The 14,910-nt window shown below is 41.5% G+C and overlaps 1 protein-coding gene and 1 long non-coding RNA gene across 4 annotated transcripts in view; both read right to left on the bottom strand.

The window, feature by feature from the left end:
* The window catches only part of LOC144542309 (uncharacterized), a 710,732-nt gene that overhangs the window by 609,711 nt on the left and 86,111 nt on the right, over positions 1–14,910 (bottom strand). The window lies entirely within an intron of this gene.
* The window catches only part of oprl1 (opiate receptor-like 1), a 94,310-nt gene that overhangs the window by 37,790 nt on the left and 41,610 nt on the right, over positions 1–14,910 (bottom strand). For both annotated transcript variants that reach the window (XM_071924933.2, XM_071924934.2), the window contains exons 2-3: positions 4,947–5,034; positions 3,385–3,567 (exon numbers count right to left, since the gene is read on the bottom strand). In XM_071924933.2, the coding sequence (XP_071781034.1) occupies positions 3,385–3,567; positions 4,947–5,034 (271 nt within the window). The remainder of the gene's footprint in view (positions 1–3,384; positions 3,568–4,946; positions 5,035–14,910) is intronic.

The following is a 14,910-nucleotide window of genomic DNA, read 5'->3' as shown; positions in this document are numbered from 1 at the left end:
GGGGGATTTGGACGCTGAAATCTCCGACTCCACATGGGTCAAAAAAATTGGATAGAAATCATCTTCTATCTGCAAGAGGCGTTTCGTCATCCAGCTTAAGGCAGTTCACAGACTTGACTGGACCAAACTGAAACCATCACAGTCCTACAGCAGACCCCTGCTACTCTATTGCATATGTTTTGGGATTGCCTCAAGATTTCCAGCTTCTGGCAAACAATATTTCATATACTCTCTGCGGTTATTGATAAGCCCGCAAAGCCCTCAGCCTTCCTGGGTGTCGTTTTTAATGACGAACATACTGTAGATCAGTGATTCTCAACCTTTTTCATATCAAGGACCCCTAATTTAGTCCACATTAGAGCCACGGACCCCCATTTGATGAGATTTTGTCTCTCGGACCCAAATCTGAGAATATTTTTATTGTTAGATATGATTTTGTCCAGAATTCAATGACTATCTGTATTGTAGGCAGAGAGATAACAGAGAAACTATGATCAAAATAGTCAGTCTTCTACATTCTCTAATTGTGTTAACTGCTTGTAAATGAAATAATGCTGAAGTTTAACGATTCATCAATTTACTGGGGACCCCCTGGAACCCCCCCAAGGACCCCTGGTGGTCCCCGGACCCCACGTTGAGAACCACTGCTGTAGATGGAGAGAATGTTCTGCCCCACCATACGGATTGTCACATTTTTGTATTGGCAGTATATTGAATTTAAAAATATCATCCCATCCCTAATCTGTATGTCCTTTAACATATTCTAGTGATTCTTCTATTGTCCTCAAGCTAATTTTTGACTATAATTTTATGGGAATATGGAAATTCAACAAAACAAACCTTATAATAATAATAGTAACTTTATTTTTTATAGCACCTTTAAAAACAGAGTGCTTTGACAGTCAAAATAAAAGCAGAATACTCAAAATGAAAAAAGCAATGGAACAGTGTGAAACAGGAATTAAGAGAAGAGGACAGAAGTGGAGAAGAGCAACATTCAAGTAAATACAGGGATAACCGTAAGATAAAAACCAAAATAAATTGAGAAATAGGGTTAAAATGGGTTTTAAGAAGTGATTTAAAAGAAGTCACTGATTCTGCTAGCCTTGTTCAAAAAGAGTTTGTCAATTATTTACTGAGTAAAGACTACTGGATTCTAACTTCAGTGTCCACTCAGATATTCAGGGACAAAGTATGACACATCATCCTGCACCAGTTTTATTTCTACTCCTCCATATCAACTATCCTGATATTAAAATATCCTCCTAAAAGGGCATGAAGGAGACGCATCGGACAATATCGCATCTCTGTTTTATTACAGCCGAGAGTGTTTTTACTGTGATTATGGATATGACCAAAGTCCTCTAGTGGCTTTTATTGAACATATTATACAACAGTTACCAAGCAAATGTACTGACCAGAGGTGTGATCAAGTCAGTCTCAAGTCTTGAGGCACAAGTCTCAAGTCTAAATGTAGATTACCAAGTCAAGTCAGAACAAATCAAGAGTCCAGTATCAATTTAATATCTTAAAGAAAACTAAATATCTAGGACTTTTCAATGCAATATGGTTTTAATAGGATAAAAACTTGGTAAGAGCATCATGAGTTTGATTTCTATAATCAGTTTCAACTTCAATAAATTCAATCATTCCATACAAATTCAGAAAACAGAATTTAAATTCAGTCGTCCGCTGGAACAAATCTCATCACTTTCAATCTAAGTCATTTACACAAACACAAGATCTCAAGTCAAGACTTTAGAAACCTTTTCAAGTCGTCAAAGTACAAGTCAGAGTCAAGTCCCAAGTCACCAGAACCCAAGTCAAGTCAAGTCTCAAGTCTTCTCTTCATGCAGCAAGTCAAGTCTCAAGCTATTAAAACTGTGACTCAAGTCCAAGTCATGTGACTCGAGTCCCCACCTCTGGTACTGACTGAGAAGTTTTCTTCAAAGTAATGTGCATATAAAAGAATAAAAAATAGGAGAAAATAAGACAGATGACAGATTGCTTGGCATTAGTCATTATCACATATATGATTTTACATCTAAACCAGCATATCAACTATCCAATATCACTGTCAATGTGTTTTTTTTTCTATTTTTCTACCCTGACGCCAACACCCACACCCAGCTGTTTAACACCCACATCAGGGACAGTAATTACACCTCTTTATGTAATATGACATGATATCTGCTGTAACACTGACACCGCCTCAATCAGTTTATGTCCTTTTTTTTTCTAGCTTTCCTCATTTTCCATCTCGACGCCGACGCCCACACACACACGTTTAACACCTGAATCAGGAACAGTAAATATGCCACATCGGAAATTATCACATATCTATTTTTAATATCTAATCCACCAGATCAACTATCCATTATCAGTTTAAAAGTCAGTTTAAAGGAGCCAGTCGCAACAAAAATGGGAAAAGTACGCCCAGTCCTCCCAGTCTCAGTTTAATCAATACTCCTAAATGCACCATGTAAAACCCACTGCACAGGCTTCAAACCATTTAAATGATAATACCATTATTATTGTTATTAAGTTTGTGCCAATCATCTGTTTCCCCTCTGCTTTCCATTCTCCCTGCTGGTTTCTGCACACAGTCAGATTAGCTGGAGATATCAGACTCGTTTTCCTCCTTCATTCATTCTTGTCCAGTATGAAAAACAAACTTCCACAGAGCGAGAGAATCCATCACAGGAAACATGAAGCCAAACTTTCTGTTTTCTATCAAATTCGAGTTGATAATATACAGTATACATACAGTATATCAATATTTGATAGGAAAAATGTACAGAACAGGTATAGCATACCCTTATCAATGTATTCCAATTGCTACAATGATTCTGCAGGACAATGACAATAAGGTGTACATCAGTGCTACACCAAAAAGTATTTGCAAATATATATATATATATATATATATATATATATATATTGTGGTTTGTTTTCAGCCTACTTAGATACCAGGTGGGTGGGGTTTGACGCATGGGACAATGGAGTTTCATAGCAAAGTATTTTGTAAATCACTTTTTCTGTTATTCACCACTTACCTGGCACTATTTACTTTGTCCTGATATGATACAATTCACCTATATGTCACTACATGCAGGATAAAACAGAAAAAAGAAACCCTATATATCCATTTTACAAAACTTTTACTGCTTACAATATTTAAAAAAAACAGATAAGCATCACTATTTTGCAAGCAAAGATATTAAGACGAGTCCTAACTTTCATAATAACCGATAAAGCGCTTTAATTTAATATCAACAATTATTTTGGGGGGGAATAAAGGCGGCGTGAAGGTTTTGAAAAGGTGGATCTCTCACTTTGGGATGAAACTCTTCACATGTTGTTGTTGTTGTTGTTGTTGTTTACCTTGGCTTTGTGCGGAGTCCTCATGTCCAGCGCTTTGACCGGGTGGCAGACGGCGACGTATCTGTCCATGCTCATCACGGTCAGGGTGAAGGTGCTGGTGAACATGTTGTAGTAGTCGATGGACACCACCGCCTTGCACAGAGCGTTCCCGAACGGCCAGAAGCCCAGGAACACGTCCGTCCCCTGCAAGCAGCCGGGAGGCAGGAAGTTACCTCACAGTGTGCAAATACCGGGGATGGGACGACATATCGAAATTCAATATTCTGATTTATTGGCTCGTTGGCTCTAACTAAAAAATGTCAAAGTGTAAATAATATAATTTGGATGGAGAGCTTGTGAAACTGTGATGGGTCCGTGGTGGTTTATATAGAAGTACAGCTCTATGTGATGACTTTTTTGTGGTAAAACATTCACTTTTAACTGCTTTTAACAATGTGATAAATACAAGTTTAGTGACGACAAAGTCTGACTGTGCAGAATTCTGTTTATTTCTGAGACACAAATCTTTCCAGCGATGCCATTGGCTGCTAGAATGTAAACGACAATTTAAAAATGTCGTTACAAAGTGACAATAATATAATTTGGATGGAGAGCTTGTGAAACTGTGATGGTCAAGAGTCTCATTAGTGATTACTACAGCAGAATAACATGGAGCTGATATCACCATTCATGTTCCTGACAGCAGAATAACATGGAGCTGATATCACCATTCATGTTCCTGACAGCAGAATAACATGGAGCTGATATCACCATTCATGTTCCTGACAGCAGAATAACATGGAGCTGATATCACCATTCATGTTCCTGACACAACATACAGATTGTCACATTTTGTTATCGTGATATATTTTCAATATATCGTCCCATCCGTAGCACTTTGTAATGACATTTTTAAATTGTTGTTTACATTCTAGCAGCTTATGTCATCACTAGAAAGATTTGTGTCTCAGAAATAAACAGAATTCTGCAGTTAGACTTTGTCGTCACTGAACTTTTATTTATCACATCGTATCCTGGTTGTATTAAATCCTGAACCTCAGATCGAGTATCGAATCATATCGTGAGATAAGAATATCGTCCATCACTAGTAAATACAGTTGTAGCCACAGTAGAAATCTCCATCTTCCCTGCATTAGTACTGCAGACAGTTCATTATTGAATGCAGCAGAACTAAATTAGTCTCTCAACCAACAATCTACCAGAAACTTCCTTTTAACTTTTGAAGCAAAACTTTATCCAAACAGTTCCTCAAGCAGATGCAGCCTAAGTGCAGCAGCAGTAATTCAGCAGTAAAAGGTTGGTATTTCACAAAGGCTACATCTGTAAATGTCAAAAAATATGATTAGGCTGAAATGTACTGGGGTCATATATTACCACAGAATATATGTATAAGTCAATGACGTTGCATGATTAGGCATGGAGCAATGAATCACCACTCAAAATATAGATAAATGTAATAATATGATTAGAAATGGGTCAATATATTACTATACAATATTTAAACAAACAATTGGACATATATTGGACATATATACATGTGCACATCGGTGATAAATCTCTACCTGGAAAGGTAAGGTAGCCAGGACCAAGGAGTCAGCCAGAGCCAGGTTGAAGATGTAGATGTTAGTGGCCGTCTTCATCTTTGTGTATCTGAGAAGGAGAGAGGAAACAAGGAGGGAAGGAGGGAAGGGGGGAGGAGAGGAAACAAGGAGGGAGGGAGGGGAAGAGGAGAGGAAGCAAGGAGGGAGGGAGAGAGAGGAGGAGGAAAGGAAGCAAGGAGGGAGGGAGAACAGGAATGGAAAGGGAGACACAAGTAGTTTTAGCCAACCAGAGAAAGACCAAAAGAGAGATCATTTTAGGACACGGACACACACACACACACACACACACACACACACACACACACACACACACACACACACACACACACACACACACACACACTCAAGCAGCCACTGCAGGACTGGGTTCAGTATGCCAGCAGCATAGCAAACAGTGAAGCTCAGATTGAGCTGTTGGGATGCAGAGCGTCTGCAGGCTGCAGCTGATTAAACCGCTTGGTAAAATGAGACCTAGAGGATTCTTTTACCCAGAACACCTTGCAGCAGCAGGGAGGCAGCCATGTTTAGTGGGAATCAAACCTGCAACCCTGCCAGTGTCAGTGCCCAAATCAGTCAAACCCAATCAAATACAGAGTCCATGGTTCAAAGAAACTGTCTTGTGTTCTTCTTTTGGTGTTTCTACAGTATAGAGGTATAGTGTTAAAGCTCTATGTGATGACTTCTTTGTGGTAAAACATTCACTTTTAACTGCTTTTAACAATGTGATAAATAAAAGTTCAGTCACAACAAAGTCTGACTGTGCAGAATTCTGTTTATTTCTGAGACACAAATCTTTCCAGCGATGCCATTGGCTGCTAGAATGTAAACAACAATTTAAAAACGTCATTACAAAGTGACAATAATATAATTTGATATCACCATTCATGTTCCTGACCCCACATATTGTCACATTTTTGTATCGCGATATATTGAATTTCGCTATATCGTCCCATCACTACTACTAGATTTACATTGGTGTGTGTTGGATCTGGCCACAAACCTCCTTCCTAACCTTAACAAAACACACTGCAGTTAAACACACCTCCACACACACACACACACACACACACACCACCCATCGTCCATCAGCTCTTCTTACTCAGTTTTGCCCTCGGCTCTTTTCCTCAACACCCCCCCCCCTTTCCTTATTTCTCTCCTCTCTCTCCACTTCTCCCTCCTCTCCTCCTCTCTTTCTTCAGATCACCACAACGTTCACCTCGCTCGTATCTCAACATCTCTCTCTCTCTCTTTCCATCTTCATCCCTCCATCCCTCTCAACAGCCTTCCTCTAATTTATCCGTCTTCTCACTCCCCACAAATTCCGTCTCTCTTTTTGTTTTTCCCTTTTCTCTTTCATCTCTGTCTCTATCCGCACCGCTGCATTGCCGATTTTAAGACTTTTTAATGCCGCCTGGAATTAAAATTTAGATCAATTTAACAAGCAAAACAAAGAAAACAAAAATCGGTCAGAAACAAGCATCCAATTCAACGCAGCTAATTAAAGTTATGAAATTATAAACGGGCAGCGAAAGAGAAAGGACAGCGGAAAATCAATTGTTGAGGGACATTACAGCGCTGTTCATTACAGCAGATGTGATGAAAACAAAACGCGTCTGGCATATTTATTCATCTGCTGTGTTATGAGAGCAGACATGAGGATCAAACTTACTGTCATCAACTGGATAAGCAGGTAATATAACACAGCTAAAGGAAATAAAACTGATGCTTCTGCCATGTATCGTGTCAACGCCATTATCTGATTTTATTGGTATAGTTTCAAAATAAAGTTTATGTATTGAAAATAAACCTAGCTATTATTACATGGCAAAAAAGGACCTCGCATAACTGTATTTAAGACGCTTTATATTCAGCTCTAGTCCAGATCCCGAGGTTTCCAGAGACACCAAACATGTCAGGCTGAATTAAAGGGAAATGTGTTCAATATGATGCACAAGTCCCTCATTTTTTTTTCATTTGTTGTAATAGTGCAGCCGTGAAAAAAATGGCATCTTGAGTTTGAATATTATATATTATAGCAGCTGTAGCTTCAGTGAAGTGTTGGAACATACAGAATATGGATGAGACGTTGACAAAAATGATTTTTCTAACTTTGAAGCTACTTTAAAATGTTAAATTTAAGGGGAAACTCAGGGTGCGAGGGGTTAAATTTAGATCATTTCAGATTTTTTCTCTCACCCCCAGCTTTCTGCCCCTTCCCTCCCTTTCTGCCTTCATCCCTCCTCCTCCTCTTCCTCTCCATCATCTTCTGCTTCCATCTTGCTTCCTGTCCATCTCTCCTTCTATCCTTCCTCTACTGCCTTCCTCCCATCCCTCCTTCCCTCTCTCCATCCCTTCCTCCCTTCTACCTTCTTCCCTCTCTCTCATCCCTCCCTTTCTGCCTTCATCTCTCCTCCTCCTCTCCATCGTCCCTCATCTTCTGTTTCCATCTCTCCCTTCATCCTTCCTTCTATTCTTCCTCTTCTGCCTTCCTCCCATCCCTCCTTCCCTCTCTCGTCCCTTCCTCCCTTCTGCCTTCTTCCCTCTCTCTCATCCCTCCCTTTCTGCCTTCATCCCTCCTCCTCCTCTCCATCGTCCCTCATCTTCTCCTTCCATCTCTCCCTTCATCCTTCCTTCTATTCTTCCTCTACTGCCTTCCTCCCATCCCTCCTTCCCTCTCTCCTCATCTCCTCCCTCCCCTCTCCTCCTCCCTTCCCTCCTTCCCTCTCTCCATCCCTTCCTCCCTTCTACCTTCTTCCCTCTCTCTCATCCCTCCCTTTCTGCCTTCATCTCTCCTCCTCCTCTCCATCGTCCCTCATCTTCTGCTTCCATCTCTCCCTTCATCCTTCCTTCTATTCTTCCTCTTCTGCCTTCCTCCCATCCCTCCTTCCCTCTCTCCTCATCTCCTCCCTCCCCTCTCCTCCTCCCTTCCCTCCTTCCCTCTCGTCATCCCTTCCTCCCTTCTACCTTCTTCCCTCTCTCATCCCTCCCTTTCTGCCTTCATCTCTCCTCCTCCTCTCCATCGTCCCTCATCTTCTGCTGCCATCTCTCCCTTCATCCTTCCTTCTATTCTTCCTCTTCTGCCTTCCTCCCATCCCTCCTTCCCTCTCTCATCCCTTCCTCCCTTCTGCCTTCTTCCCTCTCTCTCATCCCTCCCTTTCTGCCTTCATCCCTCCTCCTCCGTTCCATCGTCCCTCATCTTCTGCTTCCATCTCTCCCTTCATCCTTCCTTCTGTTCTTCCTCTTCTGCCTTCCTCCCATCCCTCCTTCTCTCTCTCCTCATCTCCTCCCTCCCCTCTCCTCCTTCCTTCCCTCCATCCCTCTTCTCCGTCCCTTCCTCCCTTCTACCTTCTTCCCTCTCTCTCATCCCTCCCTTTCTGCCTTCATCCCTCCTCCTCCTCCTCTCCATCGTCCCTCATCTTCTGCTTCCATCTCTCCCTTCATCCTTCCTTCTATTCTTCCTCTACTGCCTTCCTCCCATCCCTCCTTCCCTCTCTCCTCATCTCCTCCCTCCCCTCTCCTCCTTCCTTCCCTCCTTCCCTCTCTCCGTCCCTTCCTCCCTTCTTCCCTCTCTCTCATCCCTCCCTTTCTGCCTTCATCCCTCCTCCTCCTCGTCTCCATCGTCCCTCATCTTCTGCTTCCATCTCTCCCTTCATCCTTCCTTCTATTCTTCCTCTTCTGCCTTCCTCCCATCCCTCCGTCTCTCTCCCTGCATTCAAGTGATGTCGGGTCCTACTTTTCTCAGAGTCTCTCCATCCTCTCCTCCCTCTCTCTCCATCTCTCGCCAACCCCTCTTCCCAACTCCTCCCTTCCCTCCATCCTTCCCTCCCTTGCTACCTTCATCCTCATCCCCTCCTTCCTTCTCTCTGCATTCTTCTTCTCCTCCTCCCTCGCCTCCTTCCCTCCTTCCCTCTCTCTTTTGCATTCTTCTCCTCCCTCTCTCTGCATGCTGAAGACTTGCAGGCAGGCCGACTGTCTTCAGAGAGAATATTTCATGCCTCTTCAGCCTTCCTCCCTCCCTCCTTTACACCGGGGACTTCATCTACCCAGCATGCTCTCCATCTCTCTCTCTCTCTCTCTCTCTCTATCTCTCTCTCTCTCTCTCCAAGTCTCTCTGCAGGTCTCTTGTCTTCTCTTCTTCTGTCTCTCTCCTGCTCCAAAACAATCTCTCTCTTACATTCAAGATTTACAATGTTTTGAAAAGTGTATTCATATCATTTTCATGCCGTCCTTTTCTCATTGTTACAGTGCAGCTGTATTGTTTGTACTGCAGACTTCATTTCGCGAAAAATAATTAAAAAAATATCGATCACAAAAAAAATCTCTCTTTTGTGCTCTGTCTTTCCATCTCTATTGAAACAGTCTCGTCTTTCTATCAGTCCTCTTCCCACCTCTCTCACACACACAGACACAGACACACACACACACACTGTGAGAGTGTGATTGCATTATAATTAGGAGTTCAAGGCTCACCGCTGGCAGCAGCAGCAGAAAGAGAGAGAGAAAGAAGAGAGAGAGAGAGAGAAAAATAAAGAGGGAGAAACTGTAAAAGAGAGGATGGAGAGAGTAGCTCCAAGCCAAGAAACCCGTCTAACAGGAGGAGATCGGTCATTAGTGTTACGTCCAGCGGAATATATTCTCATATTCTGCAGTTAGAGCTGCTGAAGCGTTTTAAACCAAATCAAAAGGACAAATCTGCACATCAAAGAGTGGCGAGGGGCAACTTTTTTGTGAAATGTGAAACATTGCCCAAGGAGTTGCATCAGCACTGTTGTTACGACGATACAAGAACATCTTGTTTAGTTTAGTTTAGTTGCACAGTGATAAAACATAGAAGCATAGAGATCAAATTACAAATTACTAAGAAAAATTACAAAGAAATACTAAGAAATACAATTTGTGCACAAGACAAAAAAGGGATTTTTAAATGCATCTCATCTAAAAAAAAAAAGAAAAGAAAACAAACACAAAAAACAATAGAAAGGCAGAAGCAGAAAGAAAGAAACAAATCAATGTGTTGTTGCCAGGAAACGGCTGAAGACATTTTGACCCTGTGGCTCAGTCACATGACCTCATGCATCACCTTTCACACTGAAATGCACTGTGTGCAAATACAACTTAATATTGTGTATGGAAGACAGTGGAAGGAGTGAAAGGTCGATGGAAGAAAATCTCTTCCAACATATTGATCCTGTTCAGTAAAGAAAAAGAGAAAACCTTTGACTGAAGTAACGGGGCTTATGGGACATTTTAGTGTTTTTTTTTTTTTATTATTTTAATGTGGAGAAAGACCAGCAGTAACAATACTACTGCTGTGAGACAGAGGAGACCAATCGTCTCCAACATGCTCCCATTTGTTTACGGTAATTATTAGTGATGGACGATCTGTTTATCTATCTGTTTAAAGTCTGACTGTGCAGAATTCTGTTTATTTCTGAGACACAAATCTTTCCAGCGATGCCATTGGCTGCTAGAACGTAAACAACAATTTAAAAATGTCATTACAAAGTGACAATAATATAATTTGGATGGAGAGCTTGTGAAACTGTGATGGTCAAGAGTCTCATTAGTGATTACTACAGCAGAATAACATGGAGCTGATATCACCATTCATCTTTCTGACTCACGATATATATTGTCACATTTTTGTATCGCGATAAATTGAACCTCAATATATCGTCCCATCCCTAATCATACCAAGCTTAATCATAATTCATTAGACCATGATGTATTGGTGCTCCATGTTGCCTCTTTACTGTCTCCTCCCTTTCAACTGGATCTCCCTTCATGACCAAAGTGGATTAAGTAGTGAAATCCTTGAAATCAGCAAGGGATCAAAGCTTTTCTCTGACTGTGAGAGAGGGAGAGAGAGAGAGAGAGAGAGAGAGAGAGAGAGAGAGAGAGAGAGAGAGAGAGAGAGAGAGTAGTGTTTTTCTCCCTCACTCGGTGTGTGTTGCTCTGATCCCTGAAACGTCCCGCTGCAACACTCTGGACTCTGACTGACTCCTATTAGCGTCCACTGTCTCTCTGCACTTCCAGGAATTCAACAATCCCCAAAAACAAGCGTGAAATATTTAATCGTCCATTAAAGGGGGTTCGTGCCTCTCTCACTTACTCGTCCCCCCCCTCTCTCTCGCTCTCTCTCTCTCTCTCTCAATTCAATTTTTTTCAATTCAGTATGCTTTATTGGCATGAATGTCAGATGAGCAATATTGCCAAAGCGTCAAGGATAATACAATTGAGATGAGATAATGGGATGGAAAAAAAAAATAAAAATAAAAAAATACAATTCATTAAATAAAATAAATAAATAAAAACAACAAGAAAATGGCAGAAAACAGTAAACACATGTTTTGTGTTTGTGTTTGTTCGCACGTGTGTGTGTGTGTGTCTGTGTACGCGTGTGTATGCGTGCTTGTGTGTGTGTGTTTGTGAAAGATTGTTTGATGACTGAAGATTGGCCAGGCCGATCTAACTTTCCAATTAGTCCTTAGACCACTCTATATATATGTGTGTGTGTGTGTGTGTGTGTGTGTGTGTATCATAGGTCTACTGTATATAAAAGCAATTAATGTTTGTTTAGGATCAATAAAGAAACAATTAACAGCAATATATTAAAAATCGTAAGTGTCAAATGTAAAAAAAAACACAAAAAAAAACACAAGAAGTGGAGAAGTAAAATCAAAGGCAGTGTGAGCTCTCTCTCTCTCTCTCTCTCTCTCTCTCTCTCTCTCTCTCTCTCTCTCTCTCTCTCTCTCTCTCTCTCTCTCTCTCTCTCTCTCTCTCTCTCTCTCTCTCTCTCTCTCTCCCTCCCCCTTTCTCGCCATCCTAACACACACTAAAGGTGCGATCTCACCTACTGATGGTTTTCTTTGGTCCGAACCATAATGGAAAAGTTTGCTTTGTTGCTTGTTTGTATTTGGTTCATTTAGCTTCACACTAACCAATTACAAGCCAACCAGGCCTTGTAAACAAAAAAGTCACATGACTCACAAGTAGCTTAGCATGATGGACTTGTCTGTCTCTTCTTCTGTGGTGTTCATACCAGTTAAGAACACATGAAGAAACAGCTGAATATGACCATTAGTCCAGGCTTTCCAAGCATGAGGAACCACATCCGTCTCCTTCTACCCATAATCCCTTGTGTTCTGGGATGGTTAGTTGGTTGCATTTCGTTCTCACTCCTAACGAACAGCATTGCAGTTCTCTTGTTAGACGACTGAGACTCAAAAATATACAGAAATATAGAAAATGTGTGACATCAATCATGTGGCTGTCCTCACCTAATTGAATTTCCGTCTTTTCTTTATGTGTTAGTGCTTGGTGAAAACACATTCTAAAACATTCTGACTAAAAAATAAGGATGATAAGGAGATAAGACCCTCTTTTTCTGTCTTTTTGTCTCTCACTCTCTTTTTTTTCTCTTTCTTTCTCTCTCTGTCAAACCCAAGCTTGGAGCGGCCAGCTTTCTACCCAGATTGCTGTATTAATATTTCATGGCTGTAGCATGTCCAATGATTTATACCAAATAATTATATGCTTTCTCTCTCTCTCTCTTTCTGCATCTCTCTCTGTTTCCCCGTTTTATTTTCTTCCTCTCCCGCTACATTTGCATCTTTTTCCTCTCTCCACATCTCTCTTCAGTTTCCTCCTCTGCACCTTTAGCCCTATTTGCATGGGACTAGTATAATGTTGTAATTAATTAAATATAATTGATGGATTACTCTCAACCTCTGACATTGCCAGAGGTTGAGAGTCTGGCATCAGATACAATCAGTAATAAGTAATAATAACAAGTAATCAGATTTTACAGTTCATCAATTCAGATTCTACCTCTGTAGATTCCACTAGTGACTCTGTTTCTCATGACAGGAAGATAGAAGAAAACCAGCGAAGAAGAAGAAGAAGAAAAGCAGATTAAAGAGGTGAGGAGGGAGGATGAAAGGAGTCTATCTGATGACTCTTTCATCCTCCGTGCTGTTCGCTTTCAAATATTAATAATCGCTTTAAATTATTCAGACGCTGCCGCTCTGCGCCGCGTCGGCTTGAATGAGCTGTCACACACTGGCAGGAGAGTGTGTGTGTGTGTGTGTGTGTGTGTGTGTGTGTGTGTGTGTGTGTTTCTGTATGTGTGTGATCTTGACTTATGGGTCTCACGCTGAGGCCTATAGGTCCATGTGTGTGTTTTTGTGTGTGTGTGTGTGCTCGTGTGTGTGTGGTCTTGACTTGGGGGCTCATGCTAAGGCCTAGAGGTGTGTGTATATGTGTGAGAGTGTGTGTATGTGTGTGTGTGTGTGTGTGTGTGTGTGTGTGTGTGTGTTTGGCCTTGACTTCAGGGGTTCTTGCCGAGGCCGATGGGTGTATGAAGAAAATAATTTCTGCCTCTTTCTTCCCAGCACTTCTCTCTTCCTAACACGATCATCCTGGGGTCAAAGGAGTATTTATTCCATCTATTATGGCTCTGTGACCCTTGACCTCCTCACTATTGGCTGCTAGTAAGGCTTTTGATCTAGAAACTCAAGCTTATTCTACCTCTGAGCTCATTGTAAGTCGCTCTGAATGAAAGTCACCTGAACCTCGAATGTAAATGCAAACTGCAAGGACCTTCGCAGCAAATTCAATGTCTGAATAGCAGTTACTTGAATCTCCTGCTGGTTTCTGTTTGGACGAGTTGAACTCATATTACACCTTCATGCTTTGAGTGAAGGTGAATGCATTCAGACACCTGCACACGGCACGGTGCACAGGTGTGTTAAATGTTTCTTCAGCAGTAACAGAAGAAGAAGAAGAAGCAGCTTTTAAAGCCATTTTAGTGGCATCTTAGTTTATTTGATTATGGGTGACAATTTTGGTTTTATGTAGAATTTCTGAATTGTTTACATAGTATAAGGAGATGCAGTATTTGGATTATTATTATTACCGGTCTGTTGTTGTTTGGGTTTTTTTTGCGTTTGCATCACAGCCACAGAATAAACAATCAACATTTTTAAATCCCTTTCTTCCTCTTCCCATCTCCCTCTTTCTCCTCCTCCTCTCCCTCCCTCTCTCCGTGCTTTCATGACATGTTTTTCTGGTCATAAACACCTATTTATCTGTCACATAGCAACCTGCGGTCCTATTCACTCCGGCATAAAGCCTGTATGTCCTGGTACAATATCCGCCCTTTCATTTCCCCGCGGCTCTTAAGACAGAAGGGCACTTGGAGGGCACTTGACTGTCACACAGCCCCGGTTCACGCCTGCCGCTCAGCTGCGAGCTGATTATCGATTTCATTATCGGAGCCCTCCTCCGGTGACATCATCATCATCACCTATTCGACCGGAAGCCTCTCTGAAAGCGCTCGAGGAAAAGCGGGAGACGTTCGATTATCTCTGCCGGTCCTGAGCCGAGTCACAAAAGGTTCAAGTAGATGTTTTGCACACCTGAGTATTAGGATGTATTTTGAGTATTACAGTGTCCCCTACATGCATTACAATGCATTTGATGTATTTTGGGCAGCTATACCTCGTAAGTGGAATGACGTCAGCCTTGCCCATATATGGACACAGTGTTTTCTCTATGGGGAAAATGAATGGGGTTTTCACATAAACACTACAAGCTAAACACTGTCTTGAGTCTGTGCGTTGCTTAGCAACGCTCACCGCTAATTTGTACTCTGAGTATTTCACTGCGATCTACAACTCCTCTACTGGGTCAGAATGTCAGTTTTGTTGGCTGATTTATCTTTTTTAAGGATGATCAAAAAGTATTAAGAGGTGGAAAAACACTACAATTCTGCTCATGTTGAAGAGGAATACAATGTATGTAAAAGGTTATAGTCTTCCAGGTGTGACCAAGTCAGCTTCGCTCGAGTCCCAAGTCAGTCTCAAGTCAAGTCAGTCTCAAGTCTTGAGGCACAAGTCTCAAGTCAAGTCTCAAGTCTAAATGT

Source organism: Centroberyx gerrardi, chromosome 14 (genome assembly GCF_048128805.1).
Source record: "Centroberyx gerrardi isolate f3 chromosome 14, fCenGer3.hap1.cur.20231027, whole genome shotgun sequence".
Classification (NCBI taxonomy): domain Eukaryota; kingdom Metazoa; phylum Chordata; class Actinopteri; order Beryciformes; family Berycidae; genus Centroberyx; species Centroberyx gerrardi.
This window is presented reverse-complemented; position numbering and strand designations above follow the sequence as displayed.